At 39.9% G+C, this 21,183-nt stretch overlaps 1 protein-coding gene across 7 annotated transcripts in view; it reads left to right on the forward strand.

Moving 5' to 3' along the window:
• The window catches only part of AP4S1 (adaptor related protein complex 4 subunit sigma 1), a 41,733-nt gene that overhangs the window by 8,672 nt on the left and 11,878 nt on the right, over positions 1-21,183 (forward strand). For 2 of the 7 annotated variants that reach the window (XM_043516536.1, XM_043516535.1), the window contains exons 2-6: positions 6,301-6,373; positions 9,297-9,485; positions 12,675-12,761; positions 15,592-15,660; positions 19,096-19,200. In XM_043516536.1, coding sequence (XP_043372471.1) covers positions 9,348-9,485; positions 12,675-12,761; positions 15,592-15,660; positions 19,096-19,200 — 399 coding nt within the window. In that variant the 5' untranslated portion in view covers positions 6,301-6,373; positions 9,297-9,347. The remainder of the gene's footprint in view (positions 1-6,300; positions 6,374-9,296; positions 9,486-12,674; positions 12,762-15,591; positions 15,661-19,095; positions 19,201-21,183) is intronic. The other 5 variants (XM_043516538.1, XM_043516537.1, XM_043516539.1 and 2 more) reach the window with 4 other exon arrangements.

Consider the following 21,183-nt stretch of genomic DNA (forward strand, 5'->3'; position numbering starts at 1 on the left):
CAGATATCATTTCTCACCTGTCAGATTTTTTATTTTTAAAGTCACTGTTCTGTTTCTTACAAGTTGTCTTGCATTCTCTGTGGTCATCAGGTTTTGCTTCTCATGAAATAGAAATCAACACAAAGAAAACACCTGTCTTTATTCCCTTTCTGCTGATCATGTTACCTTGATATTTCCCATATTTGTAAGAAATTATCTAAGTCCTTTGAGAGGAAGATGGAATATACAGTAACGATTTGATCATAGTGGGTGTATCCTATTTACTTAGGTTTCTGAGTTTCCAAAGCACTCCAGGTACTGCTATCAGAAACCATTAAAGCTGTTTAACAGTCCCCTACTTATGTATGTGATTGTGTTTTGTACAATGTGATTCTTTCTGGATTAGAGAGAGATCTTGTTCATAAAATAGGCCCATTTTTTAAGAAGGCCAGTTCTGTTATGAGAGGCATTTTTATGAATTAAAGTACCAGTTGCAATGATGGTTTTTGTGATGTAAACAGTTGTCCAGTGGAAACTGAACTGAGACTGCGTGGGCCATCAAACAGATCTCAGGTGGTTATGTCATCTTTATGACTGAAACGAGCTAGATTTGAACTAGTGATATAGAAATGGAAGGCTCTGCATATCATTACTCATCTCTTGAGGTATCTAATTCCCCATATATAAAATTATCTTATTACTGAGTCACAGAATTAACTTAAGCCAAGCCAAAAACATTATTATTCATAATAAAAATGCATACAAAGAACATATATATGAGTAGTAAGGATCACATTGTAAGAAATGCAATCACCTACGTAAGTAGCTTGGAGATGGGAGAGAGAATTAGGAATTTTGCCCCAACAATATAGAGATGGAATTTTTTTTTTTTTACATACACCATTTCACAGATCACTGTAACATCCTACATTTGTAGCTAAGAAAGAAAGATTCTTTTTCTAACTTTTGTTTTATAGAAGCAAAACAGTGAATTAAAATCTGATTTTTCCAGAAATGTTGCATGCACGTGGTTTTCACTTTTCATGAGTGAACTTGTCAGTTTTGTTTAAAGAAGCATTTTTAAATTAAACTACTTGGTATTGATACTCAACTTTGGCATCATTTTCAAAACCAGATTCCTAAAGTATGCTTGTATGTTCTCAACAAAGCTCTGCATTTGTACATATAAATCAGGTAGAGTGTTATCTCCAGTTTGTGTGTGCAGAAGTATCTGTATGTGCACATTATCTGCATATGCAAAACTTGTGGGCGTCATTTTGGATACCAGCTTCAAGGCTGGTAGAAAAAATGAGTTCTTTGGTAACCAAAATAATACTTGTACATTCCTACAGATGTTAATCAAATACTATGTAGTGAAGTGGATAATCTGCTTCAGATTTTAAAAGAATAGGTTCAAATTCCTCTAAAGGTTGAACTTTTACTAAAGCTATGATTAACTTTTATTCTATCAGTATGATTCTACATTAGAAAATTGATAAGGATTAAAAAATATATATAAATATATGATCCAAAATATTCACATGTAAAATAGTCCAAGACATTAAAAAAAAATATTTTAGCCATGTAAAGATACAGTATCTTTAAGATCTGCTTCTTGACACAAGTATTATCTATATAAGAGGTCAGATTAATGAAGGCACTGTTAGGACTAAGGCCTGCCTGCAATAGGATCCACACGTGCAGTAACATTATACATCTATAGCTGCACGTGCATGTTTTATATTGCTTTGTTGGTAACTCAGAAAACAAAAAACTTCAACCTTAACTTCTTTCCTTGGCTTGGATGTCCCTAGAGTATCCATCTAGGCCTTCCTCTGTCCTAATTCCTTTTGCCCAAAGAGATCGTTCCTACAAGGCCAAATGGAGTTGAGAAGCTGCATCTGTCACAGTCATTTAGCACTGAACTTCAGCTGCTTTATTTAGGATTCTAACATGGTGGATAAACAAAAGAGGCCTGTCACCCCAACATAAACAGGCTCTGCCGTGTTTAGAAGGGATGGAAAGATTGGCAGGTTTTCACCAGTTTGTCATCACCACCAATGAAATCCTGCAGTAATTTACACTGCTTCCTCTACACTATTGACTTCTTTTTCATTCAGGGTACTCCACAAGTCACTACCAATTAGGGGAGAGCTTTACAGCATAGCTACTGTAAGAGCCATGCTGTCCAGGGGAAATGTGGGAGGCAGTGCAAGGCAGGAGGACACCACATGAATCCCTTGAAATTTGCAATATCTGAGGGACATCCACAAATTTAAGTGGTGGAACTCACAGCCTTGTCAATTGGGGTGGAGTGAAATGACATGCTCTTGCATATTCCCCTTCTCCCCCATACTCCAGTGTAAAGTTATCTTGTTTGGGAAGCTATGGCTGTGTATTGCTCAGAGCATACTAAAGGTAGTGAGATTGTGAAGCCTGTGGTCTCTGGTTTTATTTCTCAATTAAGGTGATATTTCTATCCAAGGACAATATTTATACAGCTCTTGCTCAAGAATTCAGTCATTAAACATTTGTTGTTGTCTTTTCTTTTTTGAAGTGATGTAACTATGCCCTGGATACTTTTCTGAAATAAGTCATGTGTGCTGTGTTGGCAAGTTGATTTGTTGAATTTATATTGCATTTATGCATGTGCACAAGTCTAATTTCCTGACTTCTATGGTTTTTGTTACATGATTTTTCCAGTACCTATTTAAAAACTATTTAGGTCACATGATGCTATTTTAAAGATTAGAAATGTACCTAGTGCATCTTATAATAATTAAAATGTTTGTCTGATGATCAACAACATTGAAAATAATATTTTTAAATCCTTTCAACTCCTTCAACTATTTATTTCGGTACTTTGTATATCAACCTTGTGAATGGCAAATGCATACTTCTGAGGTTATAAATATTGCATATATATTTACTTAGCTGTAAATAGGTCATTAATCTTCACTTCTAGGGGATGATTTCTTGCTCCAGATTTTATGACGTCATCCCCCAAACACTAACTAGTGAAGATAAATTTCATATCGAAACCTAAACTGCAATGTCTAAGGAATTACTCAGGCTACATTGAGGATAATGAAATTACCTTCCTGAGATATGGGTGACCTTAATACTTGTAAGTGGCTTTGCTGTCAAGAAATAATTTAGGTTACATATATCATCATAGGTAAAGTCTATATCCTCAGAGTTATTGCATATGTGGTGTAAACTGTGCCACATGTTTATTACCCTTTGCTTTAAATTTATTTGATATGTTTAGCTATTATTGTGACTAATCTCTTTGTATGCTAAGCTGTGCTGAACGGGCTAGCTAGAGACTTCCTTTCCTAACAGTGAGTGAGAAGACCAAGGACATAAAGATACACCCATCCATCAGTGCCAAAACCACCCATTCCTTCACTGAGAACAACTTAATCATCATAAAAAAATTCTAATCTCCCTTTTCTGCCTGTCATTATTTCACATACATACTATTGCTTGCATTATATGTAAATGTTCACATACAGCCTTGTGGTCAAGGCAGTGGGCTGGGAAGCGGGCTTCAATTCCAAACTTTACCACAGAGTTCTGTGATTTTTTGGGCAAATTACTTAATCTGTCCGGATTCAGCTCCCAGTCTATAAAAAGGAGTTAATACTTTACATAGGGATGTGGTGAATTAATTAATGTTTGAGGGGTAGCTAGATACTATGATGATGGGAACCACATAAAGTACTATACATACTGATAGATTCACAGTACCAGTAACATTGTGCTTTTCTGTGGACTATAGTCATTTTCCATTTTTATTTTGGATTAACAAGGATAAGGATAGTGATTGTCACATGGTCTCAGTCAATATCGAAGTACTGAAATCATGATCCAGTTTTGCAATCTTTACTCACAATGAGTAGCACTATGCATGTAGTCATAGATTTAAATGGGATTATTCACAAGTGAGCACTACTCAGAGTGAGTAATGGTTGCATAACCGGTACCTAAATTTGTAATCAGTATTGTCTCTAAGATTGACAGAGGTTCCTGCTGAGGCCTCATCAGAATAACTGATGTATCTATGGGCAACTTCAAATACTGTATTCCAGGGAATTTCTGGTGTAATCTGAAAAAAATAACAAACACACAGCAGCAGTGTTATAGGCGTGGCTTAATCAGCATTTCAGTTATACACTGTGGAAGGTATTGTCTGGCTACAGAGCCTGCCTCTGCAATGCAAACAGGACCTGTAAAAGCCCCTTAGCCATCTAGGGTAGAGTTTCTCCCTCCTGCTATAGGCAACATGGAGGTCAGATGTAAGTGGCCTGTAGTGGATTAGTGACGGTCCCTCCTCCTCCAGCTCAGTGGTATGCCACTCTGCCTCATTACCTTCTGGAGCCACCACCATCAGGATTAGGCTTTTAGGCAGGGCAGGCCCAACCAAGAGTTTTAAGGCTCAGGCCCTCAGGGAGAGCAGCCAACTGACACAGGCTTCTTGGCCTAAGTGGGGAGGCTGCCACCCCAACGGTGGGGTTAGCAGCATGGGGGGTAGAGGACCCAGGCCCACCCTACTCCACCAGTCCCAGCCCAGGGCCCTAACAGTGGCAGAGTGTTCCACCAGTGGGTCAGCAGGTAGCCAACAAAAACATGCTGACACAGATTCGGGCAACAACCCAATAAGACTAAAAAGTCTAGTTCCCCTGGGTTACTTCCTGTGATCCCCTTGCTGAGTACCTGCACTCTACAGACATCCTCCATCTCGTCAGGATAGGTGGCAAGTGGTAGACTTGGCAGCTCTTCACTTGGGTCAGTCTCCAAGGGCAGGGCGTGGTGCTGCACGGGTTCAGCTCCGGGGAGCTGCAGCAGCCTGGAGACATCTGTTCCTGTCCCTGGCTCAGACTGAATTGGGTTAGAGGTTAGAGACTCTGCCTTTTATACCTCCTGTCCCACCCATTGGCTTCTGGCGGGAGGGGCAAGCCTGGCCTAGCTTCACCCACAGAAATCACAGAGTGACTCCTCCCAGCTCAATGGGAGGCCACTCTGCCTAACTATATGGCCCTTTGTAGACCCCCTTGCAATTCCTGACATCAGGAGTGGGAGGCACAGAACAGAATCTCAGCTTATGTCTTTCAGAGGCCAGGACCCTGTATGTGTTAATATTCCCCTCTTGGCTCAAATTTGGCAAGCAAATGTTTAATCAAGAAGCCCATTTTTTAAATATGTGATCAAAAAGCTGGTGGTAACCATCAGCTTAATTTAATTTGATCTACTGTGTGTATAATTAGTTCTATTAGACTGTGGAATAGTGTTCAAATGAAAGTAATGCTGTGAGTACTGGCACTTGAAACTTAAAACAGGACTGGACAAAAAGAAAAACTGTATACTATTGGGAACAATCTTGCATTGGTAGCAGCATGAACAAGATTATTATTATTTCTAGCGCAGCACCTAAAGAACCCAATCAAGGCCCCATTGTCCAAGCAACATAGATGGCCTTTGCTCTAGAGCAGAGGTGGCCAACCTGAACCTGAGAAGAAGCCAGAATTTAACAATGTACATTGCCAAAGAGCCACAGTAATACGTCAGCAGCCTCCCATCAGCTCCCCCACCTTGCTCCCAGCGCCTACCATCCACCAACAGCCTCAGGCACATTGGAAAGTTGGCACCTGTAGCTCCAGCCCTGGAGTTGGTGCCAATGCAAGGAGCCCCGTATTAAGTTCTGAAGAGCCGCATGTGGCTCCAGAGCCACAGGTTGGCCACCGCTGCTCTAGAGAACTCAATCTAAGAACCTACTTCCATGTTTAATTTCTATGGGCTGTATGCTCCCCTCTGTAGTAAAAAGGCTCAGAAAGGACTGAGATCCACAAAAATGTACTACAAAAATAGCTATGGGTTAATACATAAAACGCTACTTAGTCATGAAGAAAAAAAATGTTTATTGCCGGAAACACCTACTGAAGAGATGCAAAAAATGGGGATGAAATATTTGAGAAGATGGAGAGCCCTGCACTATTACACATATGGCAGCATCTGCGGGAGTAGCTATAATGAATGGAAGTGTTCAGCTAATTGTTTCCAAGTTCTTTGCTGTCTGAGATAGCACCTGCTCATCTTCAGCATTTGCAAATGGTCAAAGTATGCTGAAATATCTATTGAAATGGTTGTATTGTGTGGATGTTTGTTGACGGCATGTTAATGCTGCTTAGAGTTGTTCTGATTTATTCTGTTTTCTGAATTGCTTCCCTTTCAACTTTCTGTATTAATGTACGTTGTTTTTCCAGGGTAGCATGTGTTGTATTGGGGTTTTCCCCCGACTTCTCTCTGACTTTTCCTTAGGCCACATCTCCTTGCTGGAATTTGCCGATCTTATGGAACCATTTTTTGATGTTACAGCTTAGTAAAGCACCAGGTAGGCAGCATGATTGTGGGTTAGAATTTCGAGACAGCTTTTGCAGCAAGTTGCTGCACTTTTAACACACGAACCACAGGAGCATACAGGCCAGTAAGTCCAAACTGCTAGAGAAAGACAGATGGAAAACATTACTGCGGCTGGTTTCTGGTATTTTTTAAAAAAAAAAAAGTTCTAACTTAAACCCTTTCATTTTTAAAAATTATATTTTGCAGGCTACTAGTCTGCAACTTGGAAAAACTTTTTGTATTTTATTTGAAATATATATGATGGAAGTTCTTTAAGTTTAAAAGGCAGCTTTTGCATATATAGTCAACCTCTTTCAATAGAATTTTTCATTAGGTATTGTGTGTAGAATATATACTATACTCCAAACTGCATTTCAGTGGCATTTAGTGTTAACATTTATTTAACCCAAGTTTGTTAAACCAAACGTTGACCATCTACGATCCACAGACATATCATCAGGAGCCTAACGGTATATCTATACTTCCAGCCCATGTAGACAGACTCATGCTAGCTCCACTCAAGCTAGCATGCTAAAAATAGTATGGATGTTGCTGAAAAAGCGATGGCTCGGGCTGATCACTCGAGCTCAGACCCAGGGGGTCAGACAGGCTTGGACTCTGGTGGCTAGTCCAAGCGATCACCTGTGCCACAACAACCACACTGCTATTTTTAGCATGCTAGCTCAAGAGGAGCTGTCTGTGTATCTAGGGTGGAAGGCATGCTCCCAGCTCCAGTGTAAACATACCCTAGGAGCCACACTTAGTATACTGACTGGAAAATACAGGATATAGACTGGAAAATACAGGTCTCAGTAGGTCCTAATACTCAGATCAATATGGAGAATTGTGTACTAGGACCCCTAGTCCCAGGAGGCTGACAAGTTATTAAAGAACGGACAGTCATATATCACATTTTCATATTCTGTGGTTTGGTCACCCTTCATTGACAATGGTTCCACTGAAACTGCTAGATATTAAGTCACCAAGTTAAGAGAGAATGAGCAGGCCTACTTTGTGTCTCTGAGCCAGCATATTCTGCATTAATCTTATATATTGGTAGGATACTGACTGTGCGAATTGCTGATTCAAAGTATCCATATTAGTTAGGATGCTCGCTGAAAAATGTGCAAGTAGCCTTGTTTTCAAGGGGAAATTGTCCACTGCCATCCACAGAACTCTTAATGGGAAATCAACTATTTATTATTGCTAAAATGGGTCTCTGTTGTATATTTTGCACTCACATTTGCATGGAAAAATGGAAGTTGTGCTAGGGGAATGAGAGCAGAATATGCTTTAGACATTTGCACTGTGTATATGGGGCCAATTTCTAGCACTAAACTTCCACTTAAGCAGATATATATTGAAACTAAAAAAGTAAGGTAAATATGTGAATATGCTCTGGCCAACTGCGCAAACATCCCTGGAGATTAATCCACAAGAGTAATCTTCATGTGTGCACGTTTTAAAAGATACTATTTGAGAACCATTATGGTAGTGTGGGTCCCAACCCAGCAGTGGGTAACAGGAAGTTTCTAGATGGACTGCAATGGCTAGGACCAGATTAATCCATATCTGGGCCCCAGCCTTTGCAAACATACTTGTCCCGGCCCAGTGCAGAGTTGAGGCCCTTGCAGAGGAGGGCAAAGAGGAAGGAGTAGGGTTGTTAGAGCAAGGTTACCCTACAGTGGCGGCTGCTGTCCCACAGGTCTGAGCCCAGCTCCCCATTCCGGCATTGCGAACTGGCGCACATGTTGCTCAGCGCAAAGCCATTCACTTAGGTTTGGTTCAGCTGCCCCTCTGTCATGATGGAGGGGCGGCTGGACCTGACCTGAACGGGACTTCAACCCCATGTACCAGGATACAATGCTTAGAGCAGGGCCCAGCCATGCAGGACAGGAGCCCGCACTGTGGGGTGAGTACAGGGCAGACTCACTCTCCAACCACCCCCACCAGGGCCAAGCCAGGATTAGGATTGTGATAGTCGGGGGAGACTGGTGCATATACGTAATGGCAAATCATAAAAACAGACAAAATGCAGTTGGTAGGTTGTCTTAGTAAAATGTTTGGGAAGCACTGCACTACCAGACCACTGGGCCAATGAGGTGAAAGGTAGCTACACCCCTGTCACGTAGGCTCTCCCTTCTCAATATCTACAATCTTTTTTTATAGGTTTAGAGAAGTCCAGGATCAGGAGAACAATCTGTTCTGTGCTTTCCTGTGACCCAAGGTTGTTCCTGCAAACACATAGACATAATTACTAGCCAGAATTCGACCCCTGAAACGCATTGTGCATACTGGAGAGGAAAATACTGCCCTACATTTACAGTTTCTAATGGAATTAAAATCATTTAACGTTCATATGCTGATTTCTGCCAGTGTGGAATAGCACCTATGTATATGGTTAATGCTTTTAAGAGAGAATATCCTGAAGTAAGTAGTGTTTACTAAGCGTTTACAAGGAAATTTGGTTGGAGAGAAGGCACAGCATATCAGCTAACTGCACAAATACTAAACTCAGACTAATTCTACACCATGCTCAACAAGTTTAACACCGATATTAACATACTAATTCTCACACTAAGTTATGTTATCCCATTTGAAGTCTCTTCCTTACTAGTAAAACGATACTTGCTCTTACATCAAGAATCTGAAAATATCTAGGTTGCTATCTTTGGTGTTATTGCACAGAAGAAGATTCTTGGTCGGGCTTCTGCTTGGTCTGCACTTTCATACAATTGTGAGTTCAAATTAAAAACACCAACAGTATTAGGAAAGACAGTGGGCTTGATTTTCTTCTTGCTTACATCAGTTGTACACTGACATCAGACCCAGTGAATACAAAATTCAATACCAACTACATGCTTCTTCAAAGTGTTTTATAACTCCCATGTATTTTTTGTTGTTCTTTTCTTCAGAAATACAGTTCCTGCTTAGCTACCTCCTGTATTCCTGAGCCAAACAGAAAAATGATAAAGTTTTTTCTCATGGTGAACAAACAAGGTCAAACAAGACTCTCCAGGTATTATGAACATGTGGAAATTCATAAGCGGACAATGCTGGAAGCTGAAGTAATCAAAAATTGCCTTTCCCGTTCAAAAGAGCAAGTATGTTTTTTGTTTTTTTTTCTTTTGATGTAGCCATTTTATTTCAAATGGAACCAAGAAAAGAATATTACACAGTGAACTACACTCAAGAAATATTATAATATTTTGTGTTAGATTTTGCTGCCAAGGTATTTCTTGACATGAAAGTTCATATATAAATCTATTTTCTTTTTCACTACGATTGGTCTATTATAAATGTAGTGCAGATTCTCTCAAGAAAACCCATTTTTCCCCCAAACATGCTATAGAAATTGACATATGTATGCTATTGCTAACAAAACTTGTGCTTCTCTTTAATGCTAACACTGCTCTGTATTCCTGAAATTGCCAATATTTTGTCCATGCAGCCTTCCTCAAGGTCAGATAATGTGCCATATTCTAGATGAATTACTAAGGAATTCTGTCCTGATTTGGTATATGGTTTCCAAGTTATCCAACTCCAGAGTTGATGAGTGAAAACACAATTGTTTTTTCTTATAGAACTTGAATTACTTTGAGGGATTTTTTTTTTAATATCTTCTATTTTACCTGATACAAAAGTCCCTCTTTTTACACAGATTTTAGAGAATTCTAGACATGCTCTACAAGGATATGATACTTGAAATGAAGTTTAGAGGGCTCATCAACTCATGTATGAGCCAATATTCCTAACCATGTATCAATACATGATAGTGACACAGGTACCTGTACCTTTGTTAGCTCTGATTGGTTTATTCCTATACATTTTATATTCTGCTGCATGTGAAGAACATTCAAAGGCTTCAACTAGTGTAGAATCTGTCTGCCCGCTCACCTCAGTGGTGCTTCTCTCAGGGAGATCCTTGCACGTGTTCTCTGCATCCTGCACTAGCTCTCTATTGTTTTTTTGGGTACAAGTCAAGGTGTTAGTTCTGATGTGTAAAGCACTAAATAGTCTGGATGGAATCCTGGCCCTATTGAAGCAATGGGAGTTTTGCCATTGACTTCAGTAGAGTTCAGATTTCACTCATATAGCCCTGGTTACCTCACAGTCCATGTCTCTCATCATATGATATTGCAGTAACTGAGATCAGCTGAAGTGCTTTAACCTACTAGTACCCCTAGTTAAACTGGAAATGGGCTAGACCCAGTGCCTTGCCAGAGACTGGTGTTCACCTCTGGAATTCACTTCCCTATTTGGTCAAGTGCATTGTCTTTAGGGTATTCTTCTCTTCGCCCAACTTTTAAGGGAAGGTGAATTGAAGGAGCAAAGTTATTACGCCTGATGGTCAGGGAGAATGTTATTGTTGATTTTAGTGGGACTAATTGCATAAAACAGTACTATTCAATGTGCGTAAGATAACAGACTATGGCTGTTTGGGATTTATGAATTTTCCTTTCCCACGGATGTTCTATTGCCTCAGAAGCAACATTTCACGTGTTTTGGGGTATAATATACAAGGTTGAAAATAAGTGCCAACCAGCTGGTGGCAAAGTGAACAGGATAGCATGTATTAGTTTTAAGACACTAATAGAGAGTTATTTATTTCTCCTGTGTTAGAAGTTGTCTAACTTCTTTTCTGACAAAAAAAAGTTAAGTGTAAATTATTAACAGAAGATCCGTACATATCCATTGTATGTCCTTATTCTATTTGTATCTGTGCTGAGATTAAAAGTAATTGGTTACTGTATACTGCATAGGCAAGTGTTTTTCAGATTGGAAACCTGATTTTCTTACAGAGGATTCCACCTCTTCCTAGGGAGGCTGGAAATTCCAGGGCAAAGGAGAAGAGGAATATATTTTTCTCCTTTTCCTAGTTATTTTTACTGGACCTTGCACATTGACCTTTATATAATAGATATAAACTATCACAGCTCTGCCAAGCAGTAATGGATGCAGTCACGCCAGCCCTAAGGATTCAAAAATCATGAGTCAGACCCTTAAAATCATAAGATAGTTTTTTAAAATCTCATGATTTTGAAGACAAACTTTTGGTCTTATTTCCCTTCTGGTTTTTGAGCATTTGAGTTTCATGTTTTCAGACTTGCATCTGCAGCCACAAAGATTATAAACATATCTTTTAATTTTTTTAATGAAAACTGGGATACTCATCTAATTACATGGCTCCAGGAGTTGGATCTTTAAGAAAAACACCAAATATTTCAATACTCAATAAAATTGCAAGATTTGACAATACTGCACAGATGTCAGGTCCTTGCAGGTCAGTTTCCCACTGGGGGAGAAATCAATTACATGGAATGTGGGTATATTTTTACTACAGCTTGTTTATTTTACACTCTGTACACTAGTCCTAGGACAGAAGTGGCCAGACAGAACACAGGAAATCCCTTCTTTCCAGAATCTCAGCAAAGACACCATTTCCCAGTTCCCAGGAAGTAATTTTGCCTCAATAATAAACTCTAATTAGAGAGATTAAGGTTGAGAGCAAACTCTGCTGCTGTTTGCAACAGCTCCCCTAAAATAATCCGAAAACTAACAACAATACAGCCTTTTTTTTTTTTTTTTTAAAGCTTTAACAGTGCTCACATTTGGAGAAAAAGGATCTTGTGACACTATGTCTAACAGCATCATCTGGTGACTCATGCCATAACAACATAGATTATGAAATAGATGTTTGTTTTCTGGTTTTTCCCCCCACAAGTCTAAGGATAGATAGCAAGAAATGGAAATCCATTGCCATCAGATCATCTATAATATAGGTATAATTTTCTACCTGACAATGATTTTCTCCCTGTCATCTTCTAAAATGTTTTTGTTTGGAGAGGTTAAAAGGGAAGACAAGAGGGATGCCCAACTGATCTGCTGTGTAATTTTGAGCAAATCATTTTACCTCTGTGTGCCTCAGGTTTTTCATCTGTGAAGTGTGAATAAAACTCTCCTTGATGTAAAGTGCTCTGAGATCCACAGATGAAAAGCCCTATCTACTAACTTAATATTTTATTAATTTCCTTTACCTCCGGAGGGAGATTGTGGGGTGAAGACTGAGAAACTCTTTGTACTTTGTGGACCTGATTCTTCTCTCCTTTACACCAGTGTAAGTCAGGAGTAACTTTGTTAAAAGTTAACAAGTTACACTCATGAAACTTCTGTATATGAGAGATGGGGCCCTATGTGTGTAAACTACAGTATATATAATAAGCATGTTGTGTATAGTAACAAATTATGTCTAATGTGGCAGTTAATGTTTAACCATTTGCATTTTTATCTAGTGCTCTTTCATTGAATATAAGGATTTTAAGCTGGTGTACCGACAATATGCAGCCCTTTTTATAGTGGTTGGAATCAATGAAACAGAGGTAAGAGATTACATTTTTTCACAGACTAAATGTAAAGAGAAATGTGGTTTTAAATTAATCTTTTGAACATGCCTCTGTACGCAGTCGTGGCTGTCCCTCCACATCTGCCTATGAGGGAGGCCATGGCTCCTTGCAGTCCAGTCTGCTAGGAGGAATTACTTACTGGGCCCCGGCCTTCCAACAGGGAGGGCCCACAAACAGTCTGGGCTCTAGCCAGCGGTCAGGACAGAGCGGTACTAAGTTATAAGCCCAGCCCTCAAGCAGGGCAGGGCAGAAAACAATCAGGGCTCTGGCCCGGAGTCAGGCAGAGCTGTAGTATTCATATGCTCAGCCTTCAAGCAGGGCAGGACAGTGAACAGTCAGGGCTCTGGCCTGCAGTCAGGCAGAGCTGGAGCCCCAAGCACCATCTAAGGGGCTCCCACAAGGGTGTCCCAGGAGCACAGGCCTCCTGGCCTAAGAAAGTGGGGTGGCAGAGGGGACACAGACCTACCCAATTCCACCACATCCCAGCCCAGGGCTCTAACAGTGGCGGAGTGGTCTGCCGCTGAGCCAGCAGGGATCCACCTACAACACAATGACCTTATATCAGGCCACATCTTAACCAAACTGTTGTCTAGTTTCCCTGGACTGCTTCCTACTCTCCCCCTCAGGTGTACATGCATACAGGGGTCATCCTCAGACTCCCTGCCATATACCACCACAGGTAAGGGTAGCAGCTCCTCAGTGTCAGGGGTGGCAGGGGTCTCAGGGAAGCCGTGGTTCTCCTCAGCATCCTGCTCTAGCAGCAAGGAAAACACAACTATTTCCTTCAGCAACTCCGCCCCCCAAAATTGAGCTGCTGGGATGGCCTTTTATACTTCCTCTTCCTGTCCTGCCCCCCTCCGCTTCCAACATGCGGGGCATGGTCCTCCTGGCTCCACCCACCAGGCTGCTAGTGACATTCCCTCCGCCACTGAGGGAGGCCACACCTCCTCACTACAGGCTCCTATTCCATCTTCTTTCCCCAATGCAGTTTCACAATTTCTATTACACAATTTCAAGGTGTTAGTCTGAAAGCACCCTTTATTCTATCAGATAAAAAGGGGTGTGGAGGAAAAGAAAGAAGTAGTCTCTTTGGACTTCATACTATTTCAGCAGTCTGAACTGTTGTCACGTGCAGTTTCCCGATGAGTCTGCTACTAATAGTATCTTGCAAACTGATACTTGGTGGATGGAGTTGGGGTTTTTCAACAGATATCAGCATCTTTACAGCCAAGCCAAATGCCTGGTCTAAGGTGCTGTCCCAACTGCTCATTGTGCTAGATGTCACTGGCCAGGCCAACTGGGTCCAGAAAAGCAAGCAGCTGCCATTCTGACAGGCTAGGCCGACGTAGTGTTCTTGGTGAGCAAAAGAAGTGCTGTGATTGATATTTACTATTATTTTAGGTTCTGATTCAGGAAAACAATTAAAGCATGTGCTTAAGTCCATTTCTGATGAGCGCAACACTTAAGCACATGCTTACCTTTAATATTTGTGGGAATTAAGCACATGTTTAAGTGCTGGCCTGAATAACTTTGATTGCCCAAACTGGAGACACAGTCAATAAAACCAAGTAGGATACTTCAAAATCTGTCCCTAACTCTTGTAACTTGGTATTTTTCTTTCAAGTCATCTTAAACAAAAATCACCCAGTTATAAGATTATGGCCAGATTTGAAAGTACCTGCTCGATTTTGTACTGAATTCTTACACAAGGCAAAAAACTCTCAGCAAAATTTCAGGATTTGGCCCCTTGAGTAAAAACTCCATTGGCTCACAATAGAGTTTTTTGATGTGTGTGTGGGGAGGGAGGGGTTGGGGGTTTTTTTGGTTTGTTTTTTGGAGACGAGGTGATTTGCCACTTGTGAGCCATTTTGGCCAATTCAAGACCTGGAATCTGGTCTCAGGGAAGTTCTGGTAGCCAGGCCTATGAACTCTCTAAATGAGTGTGTCTGCACAAGGATTATTTTGCTAACATTTTCCCCCAAGTATAGACAGAGCTCCAGGTGATATGTTACCTAACCTGGCTCAGTGCAGGCCAATAGGTCATGGCGCTTAAAACACCCGCAGCTGATGGTTCTTTTTGTAAACCGGCCCTCCCACTGGTTGAGCTGAATCGGCGTGAACAACAATCATAAATTTTAGCAAGTTTCCCAGTTCAGAGAAGACCAACGTGATTGTGAACAGTGGAAGTAATGGAAATACTTGTACTTTACTGTTGAATGGGATAGCGAGGAGAAAGATGGCTTAGATCTTTTGCTGGCTATAGGGAAGTCTTGTCTACATTGCTAAGTTTAGTTCCCATTTTCCAGTTCCACCAGTGTTAGCAATGGTGTCATTGCTAATGTACACCAGATTTGAGCATTTAGCACTGTTTTGTATGTAATAGTCTACCCTTTGGTATTTCATGGTCCTGACAATGCCTGGGCCCACTCTACATTACTGTTCATACTGTTTCAGCAGCACTAGGTTTGTAAAATGAATACAAAAGCTTGTAATATAGTCATGGCCACGTGCCAAGGAGGATAGTGGCTGCTCATTGCTGTAATGACTTCTTCTAGGTCAGCCGTAGAGTTGTATTGGCGTACACCTTAAGCAGGTTGTTCGGCTTTGATATAGTACGTAATAATGATCTATGTACGTATCTACAGGTACTAAGAGAGGCTAAGCTTGCATACTTATTTGTGCTACTCACTAATTATTTTCTGCTTGATTTCAAAGTATGCATCTCACGTTAAAATAAAATGTGAATGAGTAGCATATCTTCTATCCATTAATTTAATGTTTCAGTTGCTTTCAATTTATATTTCAGAATGAGATGGCTGTATATGAACTAATTCATAATTTTGTGGAGGTTTTGGACAGATATTTCAGCAGAGTGGTGAGTGAGACATGGAATCCATTGTAAAACATTTCTTTTCTTTGAAAGTCTTTGTGAACAGATTGTTCAGAGACAACAAATGAAAGAGGGGGGTGGGAATCTTTGTTTATAAAAATGTAAAATGTGGAGAATTTTGGTGTGACGGTGTCAACTGTAACAAGGCAGCATCAGGAAGTTTTTCAAAGTTCTTTATTTTGTAACATACAATAATATAAGTATAAATGGCTTATCAACTATTAGACATTGAATGCAAAAATATTTGTGTTAGGAAACAGTCTTTTTGTATGTTTATCCACCAAATGGTACTTCAGGAACCTACATGCTTCCCACTCTGAATGGCCCTATCTACACTAGCCTTTAAACTGGTCTTTTCTATATTAGATTTATTTTTCTTAAAATTTCCCACCATTGCCACCCACAAATAAGTTCCAGTGGTGCTAGAAGTGGAGAAAGCACTAATGTGCCCACCCACTCAGAGCAGGGTTGGACAAAGCACTGATTGGCAGTTGGTGTTTCACTCTATACTGGCACTCCCACTATTGCTACCATGGGTAGCAATGCAGAAGTGGGAATTTTTGAGAGAAAAGGTATTGCATAGATACATTCGGAGTCTGGCAATCAAGTTCTGATGTGGTTGCTGTTTGGCCACCCAGTGTAATTATAGACTAAAACACATGTTGTTTTACATGGTTCTGACAATGTTTGGTCCTGTTCATACAGGATGGACAAATCATGTTAGAAACAAATTTAGATAAAGATGTATTTTAACAGTTTCAGCATGGTTTTTTAGTTGGGTTGGATATCCTACCCTTTCCCCAGCATGAGTGGGTCAAAGGCTCTGTGTAAGGGTGGTGTCTACATTGCAAAAAAGTGTTAATAGAGTCATAGAATATTAGGGTTGGAAGAGAGCTCAGGAGGTCATCTAGTCCAACCCCCTGCTCAAAGTGTTAACATGGATTAGCTAAGAGTAGTAAAGACATGGCAACTCATCTTTGAAGCTCAAGTTCAGCCTCAGGCTGTCATATAGATTTGAACTTGAGCTGCTAAATAGAGTTAAAAGCTGAGTTGCCATGACTTTACTGCTATTTTAACCTCTTAGCTAACAGTTAGCTCCCCCCCCCCCCTTTTTTTTTTTTTTTTTTTTGCATTGTAGACATACCCTAAAAGTTATCCTTCCTCTGGCAAAAGAGGGCTGGGTGCAATTCCTTCATGAGTCCATCGATTCCATGGTGTGCCATCGATAACTGTACATACTAGATCAGTGTACCCTCCCAGGTTTATAACTTTGATTTCCCAATAATAATGCAAACATTTTCTACAGCAGACCTAGGCCAGCAGAGCTGATCTTAAAATTACTCCATGTGTGAATTTGTTGACGCAGAAGATAATCTTGCCTGAATTATCGCCTTTACAGTATGGGTCAAATGGGGTTAGGAGTAAAATTCCCAACTAACCATGCTCAGGCTAATATTGGCAAAATTGGCAACTACAGTGTGCCCCAGTTCTCTAATACATGGAGGTTGGAAATTCATTGCTATAATTACAGTCACAACCTTAACACTCATACCAGGAATGGAATTTGATTTCTCATGGGTAGCAGAATTTACTAGCATTTTCTTTGTCTAATTGATCTAAGTCTGCTGCCAGCCTTTTCCTAAGTTTTAATGTTTTCAGCTGTGAATGAAAATAGAGGCAGTATTAACATAGCAAAAGTCTGTCTGCCTTAGCACAAATATACTCTAGTACCTTGTGAATCTACCACATTTAATGGATGTTGCACATCCATTTTTTGTATGTGTATATAGGCTAAAAGCTGACAATTATTAGCAATTTACTGATTGCATCATGCTACAGAACCTGGCATTACTCAAAGCAGTTGGGCTTTAAAATTTGGAGAAGTAAAAAGAGGGGTGGGTTGGAGAAATCACATACCATAATTCTATTTTTAATAGCATATAACACATATAATAAATAGCAGGCCCCTGAATAATAGGCCTATAATTCTAGCTAGAGGCTCTGGTGGAACCCCAGAACCAAGGGAATAAACCTGTACTGTACTAAATTAATGCCGAGATTTTAGTATCTGAGGGGTAGCCATGTTAGTCTGTATCCACAAAAACAACAAGGAGTCTGGTGGCACTTTAAAAACTAACAGATTTATTTGAGCATAAGCTTTCGTGGTTAAAAAAACCCCCACTTCTAGTCTTTAAGATGCCACCAGACTTAGGGTGACCAGATGTCCCGATTTTATAGGGACAGTCCTGATTTTGGGGACTTTCTTATATAGGCACCTATTGCCCCCCCCACCCCCCTCCACATCCCGAATTTTTATCTGGTCACCCTAACCAGACTCTTCATTGTTTACATAATTCTCACAGAACTCTAAGTTGTGATGATAACACAAAGAGAAAAACAAAGCAAAAAAAGCAGTGGGAAAGAAAATAACAATCTGTCTTGCTCTAGAGGGACATTTTGTCATCTTTATATTTTTAGATTTGCAAGTTTTAAACATTCTTGCATGTGCTATTTTTTATCTCATGGAATTTCCATTCTTAAATTTAGATATCAGACCTTATGCTGCTGTACCAGAGAAAACATTCACAGAATCAGAAGCAGGTTTTCAAAGCTACCTATGGGATTTGACTCTGGGACTCCCCTTGATTTTGATGGTAGCTACACAAATATAACCAGGCGCACTGTTTGGAATATGTGCCTCTTGATGCCCAGTGACATTTAAAAAAAAAATCTTAAGTATAAATTGAATTGATCAGTCACCTGAAGTTTGATTATTGTGATATACAAAAACTTTTTAAATGGGGATGTTGAACTCGTTCAGTGGAGAGGGCTGAATTATGGTTTTCTTTAGGGTCCATAAACCAAAGTTACGAGTTTCTGCCATATGATATCTGCAATCCACAGCAACCCTTTCGCTATGTCAGTGGACTTTTGCATAAAAATCAAAGGTAGAATATTGGACCCTGAAACAAGGATAAGGAAGCACAGTGCAACTTCATCTCCCTTCCAGGAAGTTCCACCTGTGTCTGGCAGAATTTTAATCCCTGAGAAACAAGGAGGGAACAGATGACACCGTAGAGCTCCACTGCTTGGAATAGAGCATTTTGCTGGGACTCAGGAGCACAGCTGCATCCACATCCCTAAGCTCATTTATTGTCTCAGGCTGTCTTTCTTAAGACTCAGTAAAACAGCACTGCATCGCGTCAGATGTTCAGAAAGTTTTATTGCTTGGCAAACCTAATTCTTCTGAAGAATCTTAACTTGTCACAAAGGCTAGGATAATAAATCACAAGCACTTAGATCCCACATTAATGAGCATGATGTCACTGAGCATGAACCTGCACAAACCACCACAGAAAATCAAGCTGACCTGGAATTTTATATCTGTGCTCTGACAGGCCTTTCCTTTTTCATCCAAAGGAGAAGTGGTGTGTAATGCGTAATGACCATGAGGTAAATGTGAATTCACCTTATCTGACTAAAACTGATACCCACCTATCTTTTTTCTTCCAGAGTGAATTAGATGTATCCTTTCCAGTATCACCACCAATCCATTTGTCATTTTCTGTATGCCTGTTCTTACTGCCTTGTAGTACTACTTGGCAGACATTCAAGATAAAGCAGAACCATGTTATGATTTAACAAATGAATATTGCAGTTAGAGTAAGTAGCACAGTCCTGGGGTCCGGCAGCAGTGGTGGCAGTTGCCAGTGAGAAACCTTCTATATAAAAATCTCAGTTGCACTATAAAGGCAATACTGGTGTGGAGCAATTTTTTTCTGAAGATAACTTGTTAAATGAGATGCAGGGCTTAGTTACAAAGAACAACTGTATAATCATGTTTGGATACAGAGAAGTGAGATGGGTTATTTTTTGGTTTGCTTTTTTGTTTCACTGTTTTTCATAAATTTAAATACCTTGCCAATAACAAAGAAAGTTAACATCACAGTAGTGCCTTTGGCCACATTAGAAAAAGATTACCACTATTACAGGATTAAACATGGACTATGATCCTGCTTCTGTAGAAGTCAGTGGGAGTTTTGCTATTGCCATCGATGGGAACAAGAGTATGCCCTTGATGGGGAATCTTGAGTATCGGTCATGACAGCAGCAATATTTGGAATGGCATTGTCTTTGTACACACTTAACCACCCTACACTCAACTACTCAGAATAATGTTACTTAGATGCCTTATTCAAGGAGTAATATATAGCTAAAATATAGAAACATATTTGTTATTTTTCATGTTTGTTCTTACACTTCTTTACTGAAGCAGCAAAAGGCATCATATATAGTTTTTTCCTATAACTTCTTAAAAGCATGTACATCTACACATAAGCTAGGGAACCGACCTCACTGGAATTCTCTGGTCCATCTAGTAGCATTTAAAAAAAAATAGTACACTGTCTGTGTTGCAGTCATGGAACATAAATTAACACCAGGAAAGTTCCCCCAAATTGAAACCAAAGACTGGTGGACGAAATATCTGCCTTATGGAATCCTGTTTTCATAAGGGGAGTCTTGAGGTCCATGGACAATTGTGCACTTAAATTTTTGTATGTACTTAAACGTACTTATTTAAGGACTTAATTATGTGCATAAGTGCTTTGAGTTGGAGACTAAGCCTACAATTTGGGTAATTATATGTACAAATGGCTACTTGTGCCCCAATATGGCTATATTTTGTAAATGTATTTATCCAAATTTGAACATGAAATCATTTAGGGCGGTGCCATCCCTGTGAATACTAACTGCCTTTTGTCAGAATTTTCACACTATGAAGAATTTTCTAATTAAGGCATGGATAAGATTAATCAGATTTTTACACATACACTCACACTCTCTCTCTTTCTCTCTCTCTCTCTCACACACACACACACACACTCTCTCTCTCTGTTGGCACAGTTAGTAGCTGAGAGATGGATACCTGACAACCTGTTGCATGCATTACTTAACAAGGTATGTAATTACACAATTTAGGGGAACTCTGGTGTAAACTGAAGATGATTTTCAGTACTGTTTTAGTGTGCTGAGATCCTGTGCTAGCCCTTAGACCCATTTCACCTTTGTCAGAGAGACCCCATGAGAAAATCATTTTCAGCAATGGGTCAAATCTCCAATTGTAAACCAGCCTAATAGACTTGCATGTAAATTTGAAGAGGGGTTTATGGAATTTAGGGAGCATATAAATTATCTTATTTGATAATATTAAGAAAAGGTTCTCAAATCTTGCTAGTACAACTATATTAGGCCAAATTCATGACTGGTGTATCTCCACTGATGTATTAGGCCTCTTATCTTTAATTTTGTAGTACACCAGTACACTCTTTTTGGAGGGGAGCAGTTTTATTTTAAAACATTTTCCCAAAATTCCTGTCTCATTTAGAGAATGGAAGAACCTTTGTGGGCTATAGGGTATAGAAAATAGAAAAAAAAGCCAATTCCTCAGTATGCTGAGTGAAGTGTGAACATGTGCCTATATAAGTGGTGGTGATGGTGATGTGAACC

The sequence above is a fragment of the Dermochelys coriacea genome, chromosome 6 (genome assembly GCF_009764565.3).
Source record: "Dermochelys coriacea isolate rDerCor1 chromosome 6, rDerCor1.pri.v4, whole genome shotgun sequence".
NCBI classification, from domain to species: Eukaryota; Metazoa; Chordata; order Testudines; family Dermochelyidae; genus Dermochelys; species Dermochelys coriacea.